We start from the raw sequence: 26,897 nt of genomic DNA on the forward strand, positions 1-26,897 counted from the left end.
CCTAAGGGAAAAGGTTGGGAACCACTGGTCTGAGCTATACAAATGTACATTCTCAACGCACATTTTTTATAAATAAAATACAAATGGACTTGGCCGTTTAATTACATCCATAACCGATAACACTACTTCTAAGTTATTTATGACAAATTGTAAAACACACATTGTAATATAAAAGATAATATCTGGAAATCATCTGGAAACTGCAGCCAACCTCATGTACGACGTTTCTGACTCACAGCAGGTGAAGGTCAGCTGGGCTAGCCAGCCAGAACACAATGCAATGATCAAAGCTAAATGCAGAGCTGCCATTTTGCTGTATATTAAAGAGGAACTATTTTGCTTTTGTTATTTTTCCCTTTCCTTTAGTGTGTTATATAGTTTTTTTGTGCGTGTGAAAGGTCTGCAAAGTTACGAAGCCCAAAATCCACGCCAATGGGAGTTACTTTCCCCCACAGAAACAGTGTTCCTGAACGCCTCGCTTGAAGTCCCGCCTTTTCTTCCGTAACGTGGTGATGTTACCAAGTAACATACTTTGCCTAGCGGCTAGTTTGGCATACTGCTCTTATCAGCATGGGAGTGGGTAAATATGCTTGCTTTATGCAAATGTATGTATACATGTATCATTGGGAATCAATTAACAACACAAAACAATAACAAATATTGTCCAGAAACCCTCACAGGTACTGCATTTAGCATAAACAATATGCTCAAATCATAACATGGCAGCCCAACAGGCAACAACAGCTGTCAGTGTGTCAGTGTGCTGACTTGACTATGACTTGCCCAAAATTGCATGTGATTACCATAAGGTGGGCATGTCTGTAAAGGGGGAGACTCGTGGGTACCCATAGAACCCATTTTCATTCACATATCTTGAGGTCAGAGCTCAACGGACCTCTTGGAAAATGGCCATGCCAGTTTTACCTCGCCAAAATTTAGTGTGGGTTTGGAGTGTTATTGAGCTTCCTTCACGACAAGCTAGTATGACATGGTTGGTACCGATGGATTCCTTAGTTTATATGATACCAGTATATTCTCTCTAGCCTTAAAAGCCCGCTACAACCTTTGGAATATCGATTATGTTAATACGTTAAAGAAATTAGTTGCGTTAAAACAAATTTGCGTTAAAGCGTTATTATCACATTAACTTTGACAGCCCTAATGCAAACATGTTCAAGTAGGAACCTCCAAATTCATGTATGCACCTGAAAATAAGCATAATAGGTCCCCTTTAACAAACATGACAGTGGAAACACTGAGGTAGGAGTAGGGCATTACATGTACAGAGTGTCGTTAGAAACAGAATTCCTACTACAGACGAGACTGCCTGTACTAGAGCATTCATCTTAAAGAGACAGCTTCCTATAGGTCTATTATAGCAGGTCAAATGATGACAAATAGACCATTTGATGGCCTGCACAAGCTCCACCATGGATCCTATTCTCTATCGCGTTCTCTTTACACCCTCGGTATATCAGTTGGATGAGCTTGTTTGTAGTATTCCCCGACTACACTCCATTCAAGACTTAAGTGCTATGCTAAAATTTCTTTGACAAAAACTCACACCTCCATCTCAGCTCCACACCATGTAATAACTCCCATCTCTCCCTGTTGACCTTTCCCCCCCACTCCTCAGTGCTTGTCCTGCAGTGCTAAGCTCAACCCCCTGACATACGATTGAGATGTAGTGCAGTGTGTACATGTTCTGTGCCACAGGGAACAGAGTGCTCTGGAGCAGGCATTCTTTTCTTTTTTTTTTCACTTTACCAGTGTTGCTTTTAATCTCCCATCTCTAAGCAAGCAGGGTTTGCTTCAACTCCTGCTTAGAGAGATACAGCGAGGCGGAGAGGGGAAAGGGGAGACGGAGAGGGAGAGAGAGAGAGAGAAAGAGAGAGAGAGAGAGAGAGAGAGAGAGGAAAGGGCTGGTTGGCAAGCAAGAGCTCGATAAGATGCGCAGAAAAAAGGGCAAAGATGTGGTGGAAAATTAAAAGATTTTGTCCAATTCGATGGATAGAGACGATGGAGAAGGACAGGGGAGAAGTTCGACTGTTCTCGCTCCTGCGCTAAGTGCCTGAAGGTTTAGAGAAAGGTGAACTCCTAATGAGGTGTTCACCGAGTCAGCCATGTTGCTAAACATATCGATTTCCACCCAGTCTCACATCACTTAAAATGAGCAAGGAAAATTATCTCGTGTGACAAAGCGTAGCAGCATCTCTCCCTAGAATTTCTAAGTGTGATGCTGCAAAAGTTGCATTAGGCTTCAGTACAAATGCATTAAAAATACTTTTTTTTTTTTTTTTTAAAGTGATGGTGGAACAGTAGAGGCACTAGGGAAGGAAAAGGAAAGCCCTGATGCTGAAAAGTTAAACACTTAATCCCTTGAATGTGGCTTAAACTCAGAACCTCCAACATACTGAAATACACCCACACAAAAAACAAACATATCAGCAAAGCCAGTGCTTTTTACCAAAAGTAAGGATGCCACATAGGCCGTGTGCTTATTGAATGCATTGATTTCTCTCACTGTTTGCTTTATTTTTTTTTATTTTTCATGGAAGGAAAGAAAGCAAAACAAGAAACGGGGGAGGGGAAGGTACATTTCCTCTGCATTGCCCTTTCTGCTCATCCATTCTCCGTGACACTTGAGGTAATAAATCAAAGCCGAGCAGGCAGCAGGCCACGGTGGGAAAGGGGACTTGCTGTCCTTTTCCCCACCTTCCCCTAACCTCTGACGTTTCGTTCGACAAAACAATCGGGACATCTGACAGAATCGAAGAAACAGACAGAAGACCGTGCTCATTATGGTTCGGATGGCATTTGGCTAACAAGGTACGCCACGGCATTTTGAAATCTCTCTGGTATTATTTTTCAAAAAGTGGTTAGTAGGCCTGCACGATTAAGGCCAAAATGATAATCATGATGATTTTGATCAATATTGAAATCACAATTATTTATTGATTTTAGGGAAGAAATACTTTTATTGCACTTTCACATTTAAATAAACAAAGCACTGCTTCCACTTCCATGTTGAGCTAAGTTTCTGCTAATGTACAAATTTTATATCAAAATAAGACTGGTGACGGCCAAAAACCAAGATGGTGACAGTTTAAAACCAAGATGGCGACGGCTTAAAACCAGATGGCGACGGCCAAAAACCAAGATGGCGTCAGCCAAATACCTAGATGGCGACAGCCTAAAACCAAGATGGCGACGGCCTAAAACCAAGATGGCGACGGCTTACAATCAAGATGCAAAGGTTTAAAATCAAGATGGCGAAAGACCAAAAACCAAGATGGTGACAGCCAAAATGCCGAATTCAAGGTTTCAAAACGGTAGTCCACAAACCAATTGGTGACGTCACGGTGACTAGGTCCACTTCTGATATACTATGTCTATGGGCATAGTAGCTCCCAAAAAGCGAAGTCAAAACGGAGCACGCATTTTAAACGTCAACATCGCAGTTGATCATGTTCAATTAATTTTAGGAAGCCAAAATCGTGATCGCGATTAATATTTGATTAATTGTGTGGCACTAATGGTTGGTGAATGTTGTTATAAATATATATATAAAAGGGAAAAGAACAGCTACTGGGAGGAGGTGTAACATACACCAACACGTGGTTTGCACCTTTACACTTCAGTCAAGTGTAAGCACATCAGTAAACACTGACTGATGAGGCAATAGTAGTGCATGGTAAAGAAAAAATAGTGAGCACATATTAAAAAAAATATTTTTGTAAAATAAAAATGACAGTTACCTTAAGCACGGGAGGTCAAAATGTGCAAGCAAGCAGGTGCCTCAAGAGAGACGCTAACTTCAGTGTGTTTACTCTCTGGCATCAGAGTCAGTGAGAAAATTAGTTTGATACAATTTTCAGTTAGAATCTGTTACCGTGAGATGTTTACATTATTTGCAACGATTCTCTGTTCTTTAGTTCAGATTACGTTATTGAAGGCAGCATTTTGCTGTGTTGTTCGTCTGTTTTTCTTCTTTTTTTTTCTCTACAGGCAATGATGTTAACAGATTCCTGAAAGCTTCAGAACATCAGACATTGAAAGAACAGTATAGAGTGGTTGGTGGGTGGCTGCCTCAATTTAATAGACTCTATACAGTCCTATATAATGTTCAGCGGGTATAAGAACATAACGCGAACAAAGGAAGAAATACAAAAATGACACTACCCATGCCTAAGCCCATATAATATGTATCTGACTGCGTATTTGATGAGGCTATTGTAGCGTCCTGCAGCACCAAAAATCACAATTTTAACAGGAGAAAACTAATAAGGTAGAACATCAAATGAAATTCTGATCATAAAAATTCACAGTCTATGAAATTCAATTTGCTCATTTCATCCTACTGAATCAACAGTGTATTTTTATGATGCTGGGGCACAACATTTCAGCTCACAAGCACAACTCTGCCACTAATACATCCATCAGGAGAAAAGCTGCTGTCAAAGATGACCTGATGCGTTATGGTGTTGAATACTGAATAGTACAAGGAAAACACAGGTGACACCAAAATGTCAACTTCCGCCTTGGACTCTTGTGTTAGAGAGGATCTTAGCACAATTATAATAATATGAGGGTTTAACATCGCCCAGCAGGAGTTTTTACCACAGCTTCCAATGGAAAACTAGGTTTCCTGGTTGACAAGTTAGACAACACATATATTAAACGAAAATATTAGACTATATTATTTAAAAAAATAAACATACTGTTGTATTTCCTCTTGGTATGAATGTGGTGGGGGAAAAAAGATTTGATTCACCCATGTAACGCGATTTTTGTTAAATGCATTTAAACGGCCTGATGGAGCGGACGATGGATATTTAAAGAGAACAGAGCTAATGGTAAGTGCTAGCGATAGACTTGGCAAATTTAGCGGAAGTATGCACTGTGTGTGACTAGGTCCGGTTTTCAAAATAAAGTGTTAACATAGGGAACTGTATATACAAAATACATATATGGAAATAAGATTGATTGGATTATATTCACCAGAAGTATAAAACATTACATGTCCCTTAAAAATTAAAAAGAAAGTACCATATCTGACTGCATACATGCTGAAAATCAAACATTTTAATCTATTAATTTAAATATTCTCCAAAGTAAAAGTCTCTAGAAGTGAATGATTCAACTTTTTCCCCATGGTCTAGCGTTAAAAAAAAGTTACCAAAAATTGTAATATTGAATCGCAATACTTGTAGGATCCAAATACTTAAAAAATTACAATGCATATCGAATCGGCACCCAAGTATCGTGATAGTATTGAATCGGGATATAAGTGTATCATTCCAGCCCTACTATTTAGGGCTGTCTATTGGCGAGAATCTGGCGATATGATACATATGATACAGGGGTTACGATTCAATATATTGCGATACGGTAAGCAAGGTTTTTATTGCAATTGTGTAATCTAATTTTAGAAAAAAGTCATAGTATAAAGAACACACCTCCATATGCATAAAATCTGAGTAAAAAAAATTACAAATTATTAAAAAAAATCAATGTTTTTTTGAGAATCAATACAGTACCACAAAACATAATGTTGCGCGACTTGATATTTTCTCACACCAATAATATTCAATGTCATAAATGTCAGTTTTGTAGTGAAAACATCAGGATTTATCGAGCATACAACTACACTAGAAGCGGCCATTCAGTTTCGCAATGTGGTCAACAGCATGAGCGAACACGCTTGCACTGAAAATATGAAAGCCCTTCTTTTTTCCCCTCTTCCTCCTCCTCCTCCCTCCACAGCATGCAGTCATGCACTGGAAGAGCGAAGCAGCAAATTTGCTAGCTGGCTGACTGGAAGGACAGAGAGGCCTTTCTCACCAGTCAACGGCTGTCCTTAATGAGAATAGAAAGTGATTTACTAGCTTAATGCTCCAGCCCTCAGCCAGCCAGCCTGCTTTCCTGCCTGCCTTTGCCTCGCGCAGCCAGTTTACTCGGCACTCTTCATAACAGAGAACGAAACTGAGAGGGGAAAAAAAAAAAAAGAAGATAGCAAAGCCAGAGTCCGAAAACTGTCGTAATGAGACATGGATTTTCTCAGTACCCACATCAACGACCTCCACCGGGTCTTGTATTTGGCATATAACAGGTTCTCCATCATACTGAGCTAATACAGTTGCCCCTGAACTGATTGGGAACTGGAAAACATACATCATTTTGCAAATAAGGGTCCACACTGTGTGGGCTCATTGCATTAACAAACATTAGAGTGCCACCACACACTCTGCACTTCTACCAACAACATAAAAAACAGTCGCTCTGCTTGCACAACAAAAGGAACAAGTATAAGAACATCCATCTTTCTGACATAAGTGAAAAATATGGAGAAAGCAAGGTAAGCAAGTTCCCTTCATGCATACTCTGCTCATCTTGCAAAGCAAATATCTGTTTTGTGGTTGGTGCAAGGTAGAAAAACATCCCCACAATATATGTCCTCTATGATTATCCAATCAGGGGCGCTACTCATTCACTGAGAACTTCACATGACCTGTCCACTCAGTTATCTGTGACTAAACACACTAAAAAAAGGGGATGTATAGGTTCCTTTAAAACCTACAGTACCATGGCCAAATGTTGCAAACTCTAGCCCGGTATTTTATTCAGTTAAACTTCTACCACCAAGCGATGATGCACGTGTGTGCTATATGAATTATGTGCTCAAGTGAGAATAAAATACCAATTTCATGCATATTCGCAGGGCCAAATTGCCTTCCTTGATTGGGGCACCATGCTTAGGGGTGTGCATGAAATCCAAAGTCATAATCATATTTAACCACAAAATAGGGAAAGAAAGAAAGAGAGGGCAGAGGAAAGAAGAAGGAGAGGAAGGAAATGGAAGGAAACGAGCTGTAGTTAAGTTTGTATCCCATGCGGAAGCAACACAAGGGGGAATCTATAGACTATCACCTTTTTTACTTGGATTATTGGTTGACAACATTATAGTTACTATGGCATCCAAAAACAAGGTGATGGAAACAGGACAGGTGATCAAAACGCCAAGTGTATGAGTGCATGATTTTGGGAATGTATAGCTGTAGTGTGCATGGTCCCTATGCGCACAAACGTGTACTGGTTATCACACAGTGGAAGGGGGAAAACACAGCAGTTCTTACCGAGTGTGAAGTAGGGGAGAGCGGTGTTGTCAAGATCATCCATTACGGAAATTCGCCCAGGTAGGTCTGTTCTAACGAATAACAGGAGTCGGGATTCCCCCCCTCCTCCTGCTCCTCCTCCAGTTCCTCCTCCACCACCTCCAACTCCACCACCAGTTCCTCCTCCACCTGCTCCAGCAGCAGCAGCAGCGGCTCCAGCAGCTCCCCCTCCTCCGCCTCCTCCTCCTCCTCCTCCTCCTCCTCCTCCAACCAAGCTCCCGGAGGCTCCGCCGGTGAAGCTGAACTCGTTCTCCCGGAGCACAGGCAGGGTAGACACGGTCACGGTTTTCACCTCACACGGCGCCTCCGCGTTGCTCTCTTTGTCCCGCTCCTCGCCGGGCGACGTCGCAGCCCCTCCTCGGTTTGCTCGGACCGTCGACGAGGTGCCTGCTAACAGGAGAAGAACCGCGAGAAGGAGGTGCTGGAGGTGGAGGTGCAGCGGCAGCGGTAGCGGCAGCAGCAGCGGAGGTATCCTCGCCATCCCGCTCCCCGTGTGTGGTGCTCTCGCTTTGAGTGGGGCTCATAAGCTGTCCGTTCACTTATAGTACTGTAGTCGCTGGTAAGGAGTCGCGTCCGTCCAGGAGGCGGCAGCACAGGTAGAGTGAGGATGACAGATCTGGGCTCCGCGCGCACATCCATCTGGGTGTTTCACACAGCGCGGGACAACTAATCAATTAGACACGGAGGAGCACGTGTGTGCTTGTAAAGACAAGACGTGAGGTGGAGTCAGCTGTTTTAAAGTCTCATTATGGAGGCTTTTTCTGTCGCGTTGCTTCGTTTATTTGAATAAATATATTTTAAAAAAAAACTCTCTTGCATTAAAAAATTGAAAAAAGAGGTAAAGTATTAGCATCAAAATATACTTAAAGTACCAAAAGTAGCATTATGCAGAATGGCCCATTTATGCTATAAATTTGAATAAAATACCCACAATTCAACAAAAGTACGGTCATTATTATTTTTCTTTTACAAAGACCATAGTAGGGAACGATTTGTGTTATTTTGGGGGCTATTTGATGAAAGAAATCAATATTTATGATATAATGAAGTTAAAAATAGGATAAATGTGAAGCCAAGACAACAGGAAGGTTAAACAAAAATAACGAAAACACATATCTGATATGCTTTTATATATTAAAGATATTCTTTGGGGGGAGGTTGTTTCGTCATCTGCTGTTTGCAAGTTGAAGAATGAACTTTGAACTTCAACTTTGGAGTCAACGTGGATTAGCAGTGCTCAGAGAAATAAATACTTATAATATATAATATAATAATATACTTTTGCATATTATTATTATTATATTATCATCAATATATTAGCCTACATATCACTTTAAAGTTGTAGCTGGTAAAGGTTTAATCTTTTATAATATATTATTTAGTTATTTGTTAATTGCATTTGTATTCAAAATCTGAATCTGTAAAGTAACTAAATGTATCAAATACATTTAGTGGAGTAAAAAAGTACAATATTTGCCTCTGAAATGCAGTGGAGTAAGTATACATATGAAGATATACTCAAGTCAGGTACATGTACCTCAAAATTGAACTCAAGTACAGTACTTGAGTAAATGTACTTGGTTACTTTCCACATACAATTGGGACATACTACTCCTTAATAACATTGCGCCTTGAACTTTGACCCTCTTGCTCATACATCCACTTCGCAGAGGATTGTGAGTCAGAACAGCCAGAAAAGCATGCTGGCTGGCATACTGCAAAATGCGACCAGATGTAGTAGGACATCCTGGTATTTTTGGCATACTGCATTTGACATACTAGGTACTGGGACATAATAAATCATAATAAATTTATTTTCTAAACATTTCTCATTTCTGTTGACTCCAATGTTGAGGTTCAAAGTTCATTATTGACATTGGAAACAGCCAGTAACAAAACAACATCAACTCAAGGCCCTATTTTTTAGTTGTTCAGGAGCTTTTGATCATAGCACATGGTCTTCATCAGAACATGGTGTTTGCCAGGTGATTGTTTTCTAAGCATTTTAAGGACTTCTCATACATGTTGACTCCAATGTTGAGGTTCAAAGGTCCTTCTTGACAGCTGCCAAACAGACAGTAACACCACAACATCACCTCAATGTCCAATTTAATAGTTGTTGGTGCTTTTGAATATCACATGGTCTCCATCAGCACGTGGTGTTTGCCAGATGACTGCAGCTGTTCGTATTGTTTTTTTGTTTTTCCTAAGCATTTTAAGGACTTCTCATCGAGGTTGACTTCAAAGTTCACATCAAAAGTTCATTCTTGAACTTGCAAACAGCAGTTAACAAAACAGTCTCACTCCAAGTATATCTTTAATATTTCAAAAGCATATAAAATATGTGTTTTTGTTTAAACCAGTTTAAGTCAATACCTAAAGCCGACAGCCTAAGGCACTAAAACAAAAAAAGATTAATGTTTAACACACTATATTGTCTTTGATAAATAATAAACAGCAGGCTATAAAAAGGAAATCAAATGCATAAGTACTACTATTGATACCCCCAAAGGGTTTTCATGCATCTGTCAACTCATGCACTGTTGAAACACATCTTGTTCCAGCTCTTGCAAATATAAAAGTTACATCCTAGTCTACTACTTCAACTGAATGTGCAGTTTCACCTGAAAGAACCCAGTTTAGAATAAAGTACATTTCATCCTATCCTGAAAAATATCACCTCAGGTAACTGCAGCAGAAATGAAAGTGAGTAATTTTCATAGCAAAATCATAAGGTGTTCTACAAAGAGATACAATGGTTTACTATAAACAAACTACTACAAATCATCTGAATTTAATAATATAAATATGTTACAGATAAAGTTTTTAAAATGAATATTAAAAAAAATACTTAATTAAAGGCAGTCTGTACAAATTATTCTTCACTTAAAGGGACAGTGTGCAGGATTTGGTGGCATCTAGTGGTGTGGTTGCAGATTGCAACCAACTGAGTACCCCTCCACTCACTCCTCCCTTTCCAAGACTGCGGTAATGTGAGCCGCTGTGTGCAAAACCGTAGTAGCGCCGTTCTCTTCGCTCAGAGGCCATTCTTACCATAATAACACTACTTTAGGAGCAACGGTTACCCCAGTTTCACCAGCGTGTCAGAGAACTACGGTAGCATTCAGGTAACGTAAAAACGTGAAAGATTCTCGCTATAGCCATTGTTTGGTTTGGCTGTTCAGGGCTACTGTAGAAACATGGCAGAGCAACATGGCGAACTCCGTGAAGACAGACGGTTAGACTGTTGTCAGGCTATTAAATAGGCGTTATCAGTCGCTATAAGCCCCATAGATGTGGGTCAGTAGGGAACTACTACACCCACTAGTAGGCTCTATCATCTATTCACATGGTAGATCACCAAAAGAAGGTATAAAAGAACACGACAGCGACCTCTAGTGACCGTAGTAATTATGACAGGAGCACCAGCGGAAGTCAGGCACTGTAGTATGTGAAACTCCATATTGGGTGGAGGTCAGGGATGATGGATAGGACACAACCCACATGACTTACACCCAGGAGACTGGAGTTTGCATTCCATGTCTAACTATGTGTAGTTGTGTTTGTAGTTATTTTACCCAAAACACAATGTTTTTCCCTAAACTTAACCAAGTATTTTTTGTTGCCTAAACCTACATAAGTCGTAATTTTCTTGCCTAAACCTAAATAAGTTGTAGTTTTGTTACATAAACCTAAAGAAGTTGTAGTTTTGTTGCCTAAACCTAAAGAAGTTGTAGTTTTGTTGCCTAAACCCAAAGAAGCCTTTTTGTTTGTGTTCAAAAGGTGACATTTCATTCAGTTTTATAACATGTTAGAACGTGTTGCTTTTAAGTTTCCCTTTCACTTCATAGTAGGCATAGTAGGCCCCTACTGACCCACATCTATGGTGCTCATAGCGACTGATAGCGCCTATTTAATGGCCTAATAACAGTCAAATTGGGTGGTGAAGAGGACATGCTCCCCATGTAGATATGACGGGCTCATTCTAAGCTAAGGAAAACACAACAATTCTTTGTTTCATTTGATTATACACTAATGAAAACATAGTTGTGAATATTAAATTATATTTCTCCTAAGAGATCTCCCCAAATGTTACGCACTGGTCCGTTAATGCTTAAAAAGCCAAAAGTATTTGACAACCGAAAGAAGACAGGCTGTTCAAAAGCCTCAGCCTTAATATAAGTAAACCTTCGCTCGTGACCGCAAAGTCAACGCCAACAATGGTCAATTCACCTTTGAATGTTATAGCTTCATATCAGCTTTTTGATATCTTTTCTTTATCATTTTGGATGTTAGGTTCTAAATCTAATGGCTAGTGGGCAGGCTGAGTCTGTTTAAGAGAGCCATAGATGAGGCAGGAATCCAAGGTTCAAAATGCAGAACGGTTTTATTTTTCTTCTCATGTCGTTTTAAATTTCTTTATAAATCTGTGTGTGTGTGTGTGTGTGTGTGTAATTTAAGCTCTGCAAAGAGAGACACTAAACCTTGAATCAAACTTCACAAATGGAGTGCGATAATAAAAATAAATCAGATATTAAATAAGGGCCAAAGGCAAGAGGGTCAAAATACAAGGCACAATGTAATGAAGAAGTAGCCGGGAAGAGAAAGAACAAGTGAGACCGGTTGCTGGTGTGAGTTCATCCCAGTAAGAAACACAATGGCATCGTAGCTTTAGAGAGAGAGAGACGTCACTATGTGACTTTTGGGTGTGTAGTGAACACGTAACAGAGGTAAAGTATTTAGGGATAATTTTAGATTATCAGTTAAACTTTAAAAGTCATGCTAACAAGATTTTTAAAACGATAAAGGCTAACCTTAGCTGTTTTAGGATGATAAGAAATTGCTTGACATTTGACTGTGCATTGCTGTTTCTAAACTCAATGATCTCAACTCACATCTGTCCTATGGTTTGGCTGCCTGGTCCCAGGCTAACCAGTCTGTAGTAAAATCCATAGAGTGTCTTTACAACAGGGCCTTGAAAATCTTGGACAAAAAGCAAATAAGGTACCATCATTGCCGCATTTTGAGTAAATATAAGATGTTAAGTTTTGCAAACTTTATTGATTTTCAATATGTAAAGCTTGTTTTTAAATGTTTGAACGGACTTGCTCCTCTGCCTTTCTGCAAATACATCATGAGACTACAGAGCTGTAGCAGATCCACTAGAGCAGCTTCAAGTGGCAATTGTAAAGTTCAATTCTGCAGAACATCTTTTCCTCAGACAGCTTTTTCTGTGAAAGGAACAAAGTCTTGGAACTCGCTACCTGATCACTTGAAATCTGCTGCAAACTATACCACTTTTAAGAAAGCTACCAAATCCTGTTTAATTCAACGACAAACCTGTACTCATGTCTAGTTTTTAAATATAATGTTTTAAATGTGTGCTTTATTGTATTTATTTATTTTTTCCTGTACTCATTCCTGTTTTAATCTCTTACTTTCACAAAAAGCCCTTCTAGGGACAGGTGCTGCAAATTAGCATCCGCTCTAAGCATTATGATACTTGCATTAGATAGCCGTTTTTAAGTTGTTTATGTACATTGTATTCGTTCCTATCAAATAAACCATGAAAATGTTAGCTGCTGTTGTTTGCACTGTTAGCGCTGTTAGCTGCGAGCCACCAGCTCGGCCGCCACCATGCTGAAAGACGGGTGGAGGCAATAGAAAATGCTCTGAATTTCGAATTTAACACCTTTAATAAAAGAACGGTAGCTTCCTAAGACCTTCCTGAAGCTTTCTCGCCACTAAGAACAACTTGTTTTATTTTTTCCCCAGCTGTGAGCAGCCCCATCATTTCCTTTGTGTATTGCACCGAGGGACAAGAATGTCCATCAACACACAAAAACAAATCATAAAATTGTTTATGCATACCGACATCTTTGTGTATACTTATTATTTGTCACTTTTCTGGTGTGAACATACTGCTTACTCCAAGTTGCCACAGCACCAGCCTCTCTCTCTCTGTCTCTGTCCATGGTGCTGAAATATTCACACACTCTCTGAGGGTGTTTTTCTCCATAGTGCAGAAGCATTCACCCACAGGGTCTGTCCCTGTACCCACACTCTAGTCTTGAGCACTTTAGTGCACATACTAGTCCACGTAATAAGTAGGCACATGCGTGTTCCTTCAAAAAAAAAACTAAGGAAGCATTCTTTTCCCAGATCATGAGTGTAACCCCTTGGTAACACAGTGACTTGATAAAGTATAGCATGCAGTGTTCACGTACGCCACTGATTCTGATACTCTACTACATTCATTTACCCACGTCAGTTTTGCTGCCGAGTGGTCCACTGAATGTGCCTGCTCTCTTCCAGTGACTTAACACAGCTTAGCTCGAACCACAGTGAGTAGAAAGGAATGCCTTTTTGCTGAAACTTTTTTAAAGAAAAGTAAATAATGTCTACCAAAAACAATTTTTGTCACAAACCTGTTTTTTAGGAATATAGTTGCTTAAAGGTCCCATGTTGTAAAAAGTGAGATTTTCATATATAAATACTGTGAAAGTATCAAAACGCTCAATCCACAGATGAATACACACAGCCCGTATTCAGAAACTGTGTGTTTGAAACAAGCCGTCAGGATTTTTGTACACTTTGTGATGTCACAAATCTACAATATTTAGACAATTTCACAGTTTTAAACGTAAACATTCTAAATGTGTCCCAGTTTATTTCCTGTTGCGGTGTATGTGAATGACATCAGCTGACAGGAAGTAAACATGGACCCAAGCTGTTTCCTAGCAACGCAATTACGTTGTCATTCCGTTGAAATGCGCTAAAATGGAGCGTTTCTGATAGAGGGTGAATACAGGTGTATTCAGACAGACAATATGAGAAAAATAATGTGTTTTTTGAACATTAAAGCATATAAACATGTTCGAGTAGAAACCCAAAATACAAGTATGAACCTAAAGATGAGCATGTTATGTCCCCTTTAAAGGGTCATGTAGTAGTAAGCCTGTCGGTAAGGCACATTCACTCTCCTGTGGCATGAGTAAAAAGGGCAGCAGCCAATACACTCAACCCCACTTGAGTCACACTTACCCTACTACTGGTGTGAAGCAGTAGTCAGAGCTATTGGATTCAAAGTGTATCCCATAATTCATCACCACCACCTCAAACGGGGTTATCACTTACTACTAGCTTTATTATATTACTATACTATTTTCTCAATTTCAGTTTATTGTTTTGTTGTTGTTGTATTGCTATTCCTACTTATTTGTATTTTTGTGAAATGAAATCACACGAAAAAAACATCTGAGCTCAAACAACTGAGACAAAACTGAGCCAGAGCGACGGGAAAACCTCATTGACATTGGCACTTCAAGCTAGCTTAAAGACCCGCAAACCCCAGATGTACACTATATTCACTTTTTACTTGGGCGTATCAAACAGTTTATTTTAAGGGACAATATGCAGTGGCTTTTTCATGTTCTGTTTAGTCATGTCAAGGGCAGCACATCTAAAAATATCTCTACAAAAGTGAACATTGCACCCCTTATTATTTGGGCAGCGCATCCCATAATCTGTATAGGCATCAAAAGATGCCACAAAACACACAGTTGACAGCTGACCAAGCTGTGCAACCGTCACAAGTCACCAACTTTACTCTTGACGCTTGAGAGGCAAAGACGCGCTACATCTATTTCTTCCCATCTTTTGCTCGCGTCTCTTGTGTGCAGTGGGAGGAACTCAGGCACGAGCAACAGAGGGAAAGTAGGATAAACAAAGATGCAATGAATGAAGACAAATGAGATGAGCCTCATGTGAATTTGCTCAACGACTCTGTCTCTCTCTCCGTGGCGCTGAAACATTCAAACCCAGTCTCTGTCCTTTTATCTGTTTAAATCGACCTCAAATCAATGTCATGTCAAATTCAATACAAATAAAATACTGTATTTTCTCTTTTTTTTTTATTTCCACCATTTAGAATATCACATAGCCCAGGGGTCAGCACCCAGTACTATCAAAAGAGCCATTTAAGGCAAAGAAAAAAAAAAATCTCTCTGGAGCAGCAAAACATTTGAGCATTGTGATGAAGGTAACACAGTTTATGGTAGAAGTATATAGTATATAAGTGCAAATGTACTACGGAGTATGAGGGCCACATTGAGGGAAAAAAAATCAGAGATTTCCAGAATAATGTCATAATATTACGAGAAAAAAGTAGTAACATTACGAGAATAAAGTCATTACTTAACGAGAAAAAAGTAGTAACATTACGAGAATAAAGTCATAACTTAACGAGAAAAAAGTCGTAATATTACGAGAATGAAGTCATAACTTTGCGTGAATAAAAGTCCTAATAGTATGAGAATAAAGTTAACGAGTTAATGAGAAAAAAGTAGTAACATTACTAGAATAATATTATAAAGTAGTAATTTTAGGTGTTATCTTCTTTTTTTCTCGTTAAGTTATGACTTTATTCTAGTAATATTACAACTTTATTCTCGTAATGTTACTACTTTTTTCTCGGAATATTATGACTTTATTCTGGAAATCTCAGATTGTTTTTTTCCCTATATGTGGTCCTAATACTCCGTAGTACATTTGCACTTATATACTATATACTTATACTATAAACTGTGTTACCTTCATCACAATGCTCAAATGTTTTGCGGCTCCAGACAGATTTTTTTTTTTTTTCTTTGCCTAAAATGGCTCTTTTGATAGTAAAGGTTACTGACCCCTGGCCTAGGGCACCAAAAGAGCTAGAACCGGCCCTAGAACCATAATGCACTTTTTGCAGATATAATGTATTTTTGTTTTTTGTAGAATCATATAGACCACTTCTTTTAACTGGCTAGTCAAACGTTTCATCAATTTGTGTTTGCTGTCTTTGGTTAGCTTTGGATAGCTACCCTATTTATCTTGCCAGTGACACCTAAGTATGCATGCAGTTGGAAGCTAACTGGTATCCTTTAAATCATGGTTTAAGTTCTGTGGCTGCAGTGTTTAATCCATACTTTAAAGGGCTAATGTCAAAGTGAGCCCATCTAAGCCATCGCCACATCCACCACCCCTATAGTACAACTATCTCCCCTTTCCCATTCTGTGTTAATTTGACATTTTATTCAGTCTGTCATAATGATTTCCTGATAGAATAGTTGGCTACAAAGATTATCCCAAAGGGCAAATCTGACAAGCATCACTGTCCTCCTGGTGAAAGTGCTGACACCGTGCATAGATCTAGCGTGGGTCCAAGGCGCATATGCCGTTTGTTTCGCAGACATGACCTCTTCCACTGATGGATTTGATTGAACACTGTCTGTCTTTAATGGGCAAACAGTAACAAGACATCAGATAGGATTGATTGATGTCAGTGTGTTCGGCGAGGTGGCGGAGAGCTGCAAGTAGCAACTTAAACAAGGGTATGGAAAGGAAAATTGCAATTGTTATTAGCTGATGGAGAGCAATGGTTGGTTATATGAGATTTATTGCTCAGGAAATTGCTTCGACCTGAACGCCGTGGCCGGCTCTGACTCTCTCGAAATTGAATTTGATAGACAACAAGCTAACGTCCCCCGCACCAGAGATGGTTAAACAGATTTCTGTGGCATAATGAGCGAAGGACCTGACCTTTTCCCTCTCCCACTTCCTTCAGCCAGACTGGTAAAGTGTTGTTTGATGTCAACAAATGATTGAAAAGTCTGACTTTTTGCTATTTCCTTAGGTGTTAATACTAGACTTGGGATGTGTACCAAGCCCTCGCCTAAAGGTTCTATCGTGATAGTCTAAATCCCCAGACAAGAGAAGCAAATTTGGAATGAAAATGAATAGTGCTTTCCACTCCCTCATCCATTATTTAAAATCATATTCAGTAAAGCTCCAAATCTTTAAGTGGACCTGTGCAAAGGCCAGCTGTGGATATACAGATCACTCTATAAATGTGCATAAATGAGTGGGTGTGCGGCACTAACAGCTTAATGATCCGTGCATATTTTTTTGCAAGCAACTCCCACCAGAGTTTCTAATATCTACTATAGATACAGGTTAGAAGGCTGCAATGGGATAGAGATCCCATGGGTGCCACGGGAAAGAGCATAAATGTTGTGGGTGTGGGATATATTTATTCTAATGTGGACAGTCAGCGTGAGCTTTGTGGACTGAGCGTGATGAGATTTCATATATGAATATGAAAAGCTAGTACAGCAGGACTCAACCTTTTATTTCTCAATTGTTATACAGCTGAAACAGTCAGAATTTTGTTAATGCAGATTAAATATGCTAACCCCAAAACGTTTTTTTGTTTTTTTAAACTTTGGTCCAAATATAAACAAGACTAAATGTCTTCGGCAGTGCTAACTGCTCTATGAGGCTGTATGTAGGTACAGTTGTACTTTGAGCTCAATGTTAATGTCAGCATGCTAACATGCTTGCAATGACAATGCTAAGATGCTGATTCGGAGTAGGTATAATTTGTACCATGTTCATCATTTTAGTTAACGTGTTAGCATGCTAACAATTGCTAGTTAGCACTATACACAAAGTGCAGCTGAGGATGAGGATCATCAGTTTTTTTCATGTATTTGGCAGTGGGCAACCTCCAGGTCTGAAAAGTGAAGCAATCGCTGAAGTGCCCTAAACTTGCATTCTTTCTAATAGCCAGCAGGGGGCGACTCCTCTGGTTGCAAAAATAAGTCAGATTGTGTAGAAGTTTTTGAGAAAATGAGCCTACTTCTCACTTGATTTATTACCTCAGTAAACATTGTAAACATGAGTTTATGGTCTCAATCACTAGTTTTAAGTCTTCTTCAATACAGCATGATGTTCATTTCGTAAATTATGGTCCCATTTAGAGTCGAATAGACCATAAAGCAGGGGATGCTTTAGGGCGTAGCTACCTTGTGATTGACAGGTCTCTACCACGGCGTTGTCCGGTCTGGGAGTTGTCCGTGTTTTCGTCTTACAACTTTAACACTTTCACAGTGTGTTTTCAGTTCATGAAAGTTAATTGTAACACCTTGGGCGCGTTCGGTTGTACTTAGCTCCACCCTCTCGTCTCAAATGTAGTTCCAAAAAAAAACAAGATGGCGACGGCCAAAATGCCAAATTCGAGGCTTCAAAACCGTAGTCTACAAAGCAATGGGTGACGTCACGGTGACTACTTCTTATATACAGCCTATGGTTGGAGCCATGGAATCTGACCCACAACAACTGTACTCTTACTTACTACAGTTGTGCTGCCTACGTTTGAGTAAATAAGCATATTGCCTAAATACGGTTGCCTAAAAATATCTTAGGTCCCCTCTCGCGTCACCTCTGGTTGCAAATAACCAACTTGGCGACGGCCAAATCCAAGATTGTGACGGACAAAATGTTCATGTTTCTTCATCCTATAGGTTGAATATGAGACTAAGTGTCTCATTAAGACTCTCTTTCTTTTTTTTTCTAAAGTGTCAGTGCCTCTTGTGATGATGACCAATGAGAGGAGATGCGGCTCAGATCAATGGTCTGTTGGATGGCCTGTTGAACCTGGATCAATAGCTGCTGGCTGAGTGAGGACTTGTTTTTCAATTTGGTGTTCATGAAAGTTAATCATAACATATCGGTCGCATAAAAAAATTCTTATTCAGTATCACTTCTGGTTGCAAAAAAAACAAATAGGCGATAGCCAAAATGCCGAACTCGAGGCTTCAAAACAGCAGTTCACAAACCAATGGGTGACGTTACGGTGACTACATCCACTTCTTATATCCAGTCTATGGTATTTGGTCATAAACCAAAGTACTTGACAAATATGTGACGAAATATTGACCTGATGATGGCGCTAGATGAAATCTTAAAGTATCACAAATGTGAATAAGATCACAGTCTGTGTACCAAATTTCATGGACGTCCATCCAAGAGTTGAGTCAAGACACAAATATGAATCTCATGTTGGCGCTGGAGAAAAAGTCAGGTGATCACCAAAGTCATTAGGATTCATCCTCTGCGCACCGAGGATATTTGTACCAAATTTCATTGCAATCCATCTGATAGTTGTTGGGATTTTACAATCTGGACCGAGGTGGTGGACTGACCGACCGACCGACCGACCGATATTTCCATTCATAGAGCCATGCCACTTGGCATGACTAAAAAAAGTACTGCCATTAAATCATGGAATTCATGAAGCTACACTTACAACTTGTTTTATTTAGCTTGCTCTTCATGAGTTGGTCTGAGTAAAAAACAGTCATGAGAGCTGTGCGCTGCACTGGCAGTGTTTCCCCTGTGCTATCTTTGTTAATTGATTAGTTTAAGTTATCTGGAGACTGCCCCAGTTCTGCAGGTGTAAACAAAGAGCTCCTCAATTAGAAACTGGGTTACACCTGGAGGACAAACACACAACCGCACGCACCCGCAAAACACACATAAGCACACAGAAAACGCCACCTAACAAATTGGTTTAGTGGGTGCTGAGCACACATTCCAACAAAATGTGTACAGCAGGGTACTGATAAGTCCTTTTAGTTCAAAGTAAAGAGACTTCAAATCTGTTTCCCCAATTTGTCGAGTGATGTAACACATGTGGGGGCTGGACCTTGACAGATTTTCACGGTTCTTCAAAATGGCTTCCATCAGCACTAGTAAAAATTTATGAAATCAAGAAAGATAAGTGTGTTGGGATGTAATTAGGAGTGTTTCGGTTTAATCTGCCGATTCCTTTCACTGAGTGAACATCTCAGGGAAAGTTAGGTTAGTGAGTTTTTTTTTACAGCAGCATCAGCATTTTGTTCACGGAAACATGTGGTTTGTTCTTGTCCTTCCACAGAGGACACGAGAATTTACTATTTATTTCACTGTAACATTGGAGACAGCTCTCCCACTGACTGAGGCAGAAAAAAACCCGACACAAAATGAGGACCCATAAGCTCTCCGGAAATAAGTTTTATCACATGAAAAAAAGGAAAGTTCAAAAACTTTCAGGTTATGTATATTTCATTCTCTTGGTTAATGTAGTTAAATATGTTCACTGTTATCAATAGACAGCGATGGAAGGTAAGTAAGTACTTTTACTCAAGTACTGTACTTAAGTACAATTTTGAGGTATGTGTACTTTAATTGAGTAATCCCATTTTATGCTACTTTTACCTCTACTCCAGTACATTTATTTGACAGATATAGTTACCAGTTACAAAAAAAAAAAACATATAAGTTTTATAAACACAATTTGTTTAAAATTAAACCAGTGGCTGCCCTAGTTTGCCCCCCCAAAAGTTTTCAAATAATTGAATTTAAAAACTATTTGAATTTCAAAAATCAAAGATTAGAGAAAAGTCCAAAGTGTTAATGAAAATTTGTGGAGCAGAACTTTATTTTTTTTTAATTTCTACGCGATTTATCATCTCACAACCCCTCTGATTTATTTGGTGACCCTGTGGAGTCTGATCCCAGGGTTTGGAGCCACGGAACTAAACAACTGATGTAATATATAATATATGTCGCAAAACAAGTACTTGTACTTTTGCTACATTAATTACATTTTGATTATAATACTTGTACTTCTACTTAAGTAAGATTTTAAATGAATGACTTTTACTTGTAATAGAGTACTTATACTGAAGTAAAAAATCGGAGTACTTCTTCCACCACTGATAACTGATAAGGTCAAACAGGGTCTGAATTTCACTTTTTTCACGGCCTGCCACTGTGGCAGACACTTAAAAATTGTATCCGCCACTTTTGAAATGTATCTCCTTCAAACAAGTGTATTTATTCAAGTTTCTCGGCAAGATTACATTTGCACATATCATGATAACGTCATAATATACCTTCGCCCACTTTTTTAGCTGTTAGCTCCGTTATTTAGCCAAGTAGGACTGTGCTGCTCACCAGCTGCTAACAGCTAACGTTGCTAGCTCTCTTTCTGACGATTTCAACACAGATTTGTTGTTCACGATGTAGCATTATCATAGGGGAGCGTCCCCTCAGGTTCATAAGCGCCACGCTTATTTTTTTTCTCTCCGCCATGGCTCCGTTCCATGATACACAATACAGCATGCGTATGGCATTATATCGGAAAGCATCGATAAAACAAATCGATAATCACAGAGTTATACAATTCCAAGAAATCGGACAACTAAAAACCGATTCTCAATTTCCATCACTAGTGTTTTCCCTGTCCGTCAAAGTGGCAGACAGACTGATGATTTTACCCGCCGCTGCCAACAGTTTACCTGCATTTGGTGGGTGCTAATTTCAGACCGAGGTCAACTAAAAGTCCTTGAATCAGTTAAAGCATGTAACATTAAAGGTCCCATATTATGCTCATTTTCAGGTTCATATTTGTATTTTATGTTTCTACTAGAACATGTTTACATGCTGTAAAGTTAAAAAAAACAACTTTATTTTCCTCATACTATCGGCCTGAATATACCTGTATTTACCGTCTGTCTTAAACGCTCCGTTTTAGCCCATTTTCAACGGAATTGCGATGGAATTGCAACGGAATTGCAACAGAATTGCGTTGCTAGTCAACAGCTTGAGTCCATGTGCACTTCCTGTCAGCTGATGACATTCACATACACTGTAACCAGGAATAAACTGGGACACATTTAGAACGTTTACGTTTAAAACTGTGTAAAGGGTCTAAATATTGTATATTTGTGACATCACAAATGGACAGAAATCCTGACAGCTTGTTTCAAATGCAGAGTTTCTGAATATGTGCTGTGTGTATTTCCCTGTGGATTGAGCGTTTCGATACTTTCACAGTATTTATATAGGACTTAAACCTGCTTTATAATAAAAGAAAACATGAAAATCTCACTTTTTTTATAATATGGGACCTTTAAGTGAATGCAGGGTTGGTGTGTGCTGTAGTTTTAAGTGCGGCAAACAGCAGTTGTATGTTACATGGACAGCTCTGTTATGTGAATAGGTATGCACTTGGCACTTTTTTAAGTTTGTGTCTGAACCTCCTGCTGAAACTATCAACATTTTTTTTGTGAAGACAGCAAGAGACCAGTCCTAGCCTCTATCCACTGGTATTTTATGCCCGCTGCAGTGGAGCCATAGAGCTGATTCATGTCTCTGTGTGGAGCCATGGACTGTCACTGTTGTCATTCAGGGCCATGCATGTCTCCCTCCTCATCGACAGGTCCGTGGCTCTCTGACAGACTCCGAGTGTAAGGCAATCTACCTCTGGATGACCCCAACCCCTTGTTCATATCATCTTCCATCATCCCCATTGAGGGCTGCCAGGTCAGCTGTCACCACTGTTTACCATCCACATCCTGGCCCACTGACTCACCCATCCGTTAGTCCCCGCCGGTGACGGACGGGGTAGGTGGGACAGTCAGGCAAGGTCACAAGCATGGCCTTACTCTCATTACTCTGGCCTCGCTCACTGCAGTTACCTTTAGCTCTCCTCCCTCCGTTCCTACCCAATCCATCTGTCACCAGCATTAAGAGCAGTGTAATATATAGTGCAATATATTCCTCACCCCCCCCAGGCATGTTTCATTACAGCATTTAAACTGGTGCACTTGGACTCTATACTGCAGAAATTTCTTCTGAGAGTTTAAAGAGAAATCTATTTTTTTCTCAACCAAATAGTTATTATTTTTTCTTTTTTAATCAATAGTTGTTTATTGGATATATTATAATTGCGAAACAAAAACAACGAGTACAGGACGGTGCAAAGTCTGTAAAAGTTATTAAAAAATGGTGTCAAAACTAATTTCAGTGTTGCCGTGGGTAATTTCAACATTGTAATCGACTAGTCTCCGTCGCCTCTGTATCTATGTGCTTCCACTTCCTCTATTATTTACTTTTTTGTCCATTACTGTTCATTGTGCTTTCGAAATTTTGTAGCATAGACTTGTAAAACTTAGCTGGCAGAATTGTTGGATATATATATACAGTATAATGTCAACCTCTTTCTGTCAACACTGATTTAAAGCAGTTGCGGGTAGAATTGGAGCAAATATGATTAAAAAAAGTATTTTTTTTTATAAAACGGTCACTATATCCTGACAGTATAGTGCATGAGACAGGTAATCTGAAAGAAATCATGTGCCTCTGTGTCCTCCGGTGTCCTCTGTTGTCCTCCGGTGCTCCTAATGGCATCTACAAGATTTCACAGACCGGAGGAAAACAACCAGTCAGAGCTGATCTGGAGTCTGCCGTCCAGCTTCCGTCTATGAGCCGGCTGTCAATCACTCGCGCACTACGATCAAATGGTCAAACTAGGCAGCGCTGATCAAATATGAATCAATATTCTGTTACTCAAATGTTTTCAGAAACATCTTGTGACCCGGCAGCCATGTTGAGATCAGTTGAAGAAATACCAAGCCTATCCACCAGCCAGAGGACAGCCAATAGGAACGCTCTCTCTCTCTCTGAAATGACCTGTGATTGGTCAAAGTCTCCCGTCACAGGCTCGATTTTCTAATGCCTGAGAACAGAGCCGTGAGGAGGTGCAGAAGTCTAGTTTTCTCCCAGAACACTTGAATTACAATATGCTGAAAGGTTATTATGGATTTTTTTGCCCAATGAAAAAACATTCTGCCTACTGCTGCTTTACCCATTTGGTTTTGCCGAACTCAATTTTGACTACATCTTCACTTTATATTAGCTGATAGCTTCTCTTAAAACATGTGTTTTGTTCCCTGATTTGAGAACTGCAGCCCTCTGTTACAGTTTGATTCTACAGAAAGATGAAGCCCGACTCCAAACTAGAACAAAGAACAGAGATTATAGAAAGATCAATTCCTGCTTCCCTGTTCTGGCCTCCGGTGGATTTTAAGACTCTTATTATTATTAGGGTTGGTTTTCTGGATGAAAAGGTGGGCCAGCACTTATGTTTGTATGGAGAAACTAAAAAATCAAGTCAAACTCAAAGTCAGTTTTATTTGCATATGACAAAGTAGCCCATAAAACAGCAAATGTGTCCCAAGCGCATCATTTAAAATCTGTTAACACAGTTACAGTCCCCTCAGGTCTTAAAGATCCTTACCACTCAAAAAATGTGTTTTTCTTATTTTTATGTCCCCTAAAATGTCTGACCTTGACTATACTGACTATACAAAGTTTGTCACTAGAGAGGTGTTTTCACATTCCTCTAACGAAGGGGGAGATGTCAGTGCACTTCCCTAAAATCTGAAATTCAAACGTACCCCCAAGGCAAACTAGATTTTCACAAATTCGAAAGCCAATCTCTGTCTGATAATGCCAACACATATTGACAGAGAAAACAGCCTTCGAAACAACACCGGAAAAAGAAACCTGAAACCTCCAGCACAGAGCGAACTTGTCAGCACACAGAGCGAGAGTTTGCATTAGCATAGTGAAAGTTTGGACAGCAGAGTGTGCAGTATTTGGTTGTAAACTGGACCCCTGGAGCTTCCTTTCACTATCTTCCCAAAAAATCCCACTAGATATTGTTGTATGTTTCACCACCAACACTGTGCCACTGCCAGTTAAAACAAGCTAAAAAGCTAACATAAAAATATAAAAGATGCTAACTACCTCTTACCATTTAGATATGTCTGCTAGTCGCCAATTAAACCTGCAGTAGGCAGAATGTTTTTGGCATCATTGGGCAAAAATCCCATAATAACCTTTTCAGCATATTGTAATTCAAGTGTTCTGATCTAGCCTGTGACGGGAATCTTTGACCAATCACAGGTCATTTCAGAGAGAGAGAGAGCGTTCCTATTGGCTGTTCATTCAACGGAGGCAGCTGTCAATCACTTGTGAACTCCGATCAAACGGTCAAACTATAGGCAGTGCTGATCAAAATGAATCAATATCGGATTACCGGAGGACACCGGAGGACTCAGAGGCATATCATTTTTTTCAGATTACCTGTCTCATGCATTACTGTCAGGGTAAAGTGACCGTTTTATAAAAAAAAAATTTTTTTTAATCATATTTGCTCCAATTCTACCCACTGCTGCTTTAAATTTAAGTTATGTTTTGTTTAAATCAACCAAATAAAAATAAATAAAAAAATGACAGTATTTTTATCCAACTGTGTGATCTGTTGCTATATAATCTGTAATACATGTGTGGATTTTTCTTTAACTATGTTCTAAAACCGACTTAAAGGCAGGGTTGGTGAAGATTTTAGAATTTTTTTAAAAATAATATCGGTTGAAATTATTATTGCATCCCGACAGCAATCATTAAATCAAATGTTCTGACAAAAAAAGAAGAAGAAAAAAATCTTGTATCTGTGGATGTCGCAGGACTGTAATAAACCCGTCCAATTATTTCATTCAGCCCAAATGTAATGATTTGGTCGGGCTGTCTTTCTACCTACCTGCCTGCCTCTGTGCACTCATTGCGTGTCACCTAAGTCTTCCACAAGCTGTGAGCTTGACAGCTGTGAGTACCAACAATAGTTATGTTCGCCGTTCACGTTCATTATGATATGTTTACATTCGTAATGATAACTTTTTGGGGGAGTGGCTTTGGAGGGAGGCCTGAAGGGACGGGCTGTCAGTGTTGCCGACCCGGCCACTTTCTCGTTAGATTTAGGAACTTTTGGAGCTAGTGTCGTTCGCTATTATTCATTGGAAAAGAGTTGGCAATACTGAGCTGGATTTTTCGGTTGGATTATTTTTTTAAATCTAGCGTACTCTTGCTGGTTTCTCAAGATCACAACCTTACCTTTAATCACAATTTAGGGATGGATTTTTTTTATTTTTTATATATATATATATATATATATATATTTTTTTTAGTAGTGCATGTGAATCTTGGTTTTCTTGGGATCAGTAGTCAGAGCCACGGGAGAAAAAAAACAAAACATTATTCTTAATAATTGCCCTATTGAGCAATTAAAAGGAAAAATAGCCATGAGTTATACAAACAGAAAATTTGCCATTTCAGCAGAATGTTGTACAAAACATGTGTTTAAGTCATTAGAGATCCAAACAGAATGCACATTTTGTTCACTGAAAATTGCTATATTTCATATCTCACATCACCACGCCACCCTTCCGTATTAACCTTTCTGTTACACATATTCCAAAGAGAGAAAAGTATGCAGTTAAAATTAGTATCATGCCCCAGAAGCACGTCCCCTGAGAACCACGTCTCACTGCGAACTGAGCTCAGCTATCAACAATGCATGTCATACCTTCAGTGTCAGCTTATGTAACTGGTCCTCTTGACCTGATACAGAAACAGAAAGTACTGTACAGGATTTCAAAAGGTGGAGGAGGAGGAAGAGGAGGAAGAAGAGGAGGAGGAGCAGGAGGGGACGGACCTGAGTTACTAATGTTGCAGGCAGCAGAGATTATTAGAGCGCTACTGTATCTCTTTCATCTGGTCACGGTGCACTCTGGTATCAGCTCCGATGCCCCCGGCTCATCAGCAAGACCCCAGACCTAATTTGCAGTTCCTGACATGACCCCTCCCACACATTGACTGCTGTAAAATCGGTGCCTTCAAACTAATTAGATGGACAGAGAATGCAATTAGAGCCACTGATAATTAATGCCGTGACTAAATTTGTGCCTGGAAGTTGTTATTTTTTTTTGTGGGGGGGGGGATCACAGCCTCAGTGGAACATGATTGGATACAGTAGCTGTTGTTGGAAGGTATACCTAAAAGAGAATACTCCTCTTTTCAGTAATGCATTTTAACATTAAGCCTTAGTTTATAACATAGACTGTATATAAAGATGGACGACGCATCTCCACTTCCTCCCACTGGGACGTCATTTGGAGCCAGAGTCTGCTTAGTAGTGATCGGGGGGGGGCTTGAGCTGCCGTATTGAAGTCC

General features: G+C 39.6%; 1 protein-coding gene and 2 long non-coding RNA genes across 4 annotated transcripts in view; 1 reads left to right on the plus strand and 2 right to left on the minus strand.

Moving 5' to 3' along the window:
• The window catches only part of LOC119478316 (astrotactin-2-like), a 624,157-nt gene that overhangs the window by 386,465 nt on the left and 210,795 nt on the right, over nt 1-26,897 (minus strand). The window contains exon 1 of one of the 2 annotated variants that reach the window (XM_037752983.1): nt 7,137-7,849. The exons of the other annotated variant lie outside the window; for it this stretch is intronic. Coding sequence (XP_037608911.1) covers nt 7,137-7,656 — 520 coding nt within the window. The 5' untranslated portion in view covers nt 7,657-7,849. Of the gene's footprint in view, nt 1-7,136; nt 7,850-26,897 lie in introns of those variants that run through there. 2 annotated transcript variants of the gene reach the window in all.
• Nucleotides 10,284-23,606, plus strand: LOC119478325. Its single transcript, XR_005204426.1, has 3 exons — nt 10,284-10,626; nt 12,635-12,640; nt 23,596-23,606. It is a non-coding gene; the product is annotated as an uncharacterized LOC119478325 (long non-coding RNA).
• Nucleotides 10,971-26,790, minus strand: LOC119478326. The gene is made up of 3 exons (XR_005204427.1): nt 26,780-26,790; nt 19,458-19,463; nt 10,971-11,256 (listed from the first exon to the last, which is right to left on the minus strand). It is a non-coding gene; the product is annotated as an uncharacterized LOC119478326 (long non-coding RNA).

Source organism: Sebastes umbrosus, chromosome 19 (assembly GCF_015220745.1).
Source record: "Sebastes umbrosus isolate fSebUmb1 chromosome 19, fSebUmb1.pri, whole genome shotgun sequence".
Taxonomy (NCBI): Eukaryota; Metazoa; Chordata; class Actinopteri; order Perciformes; family Sebastidae; genus Sebastes; species Sebastes umbrosus.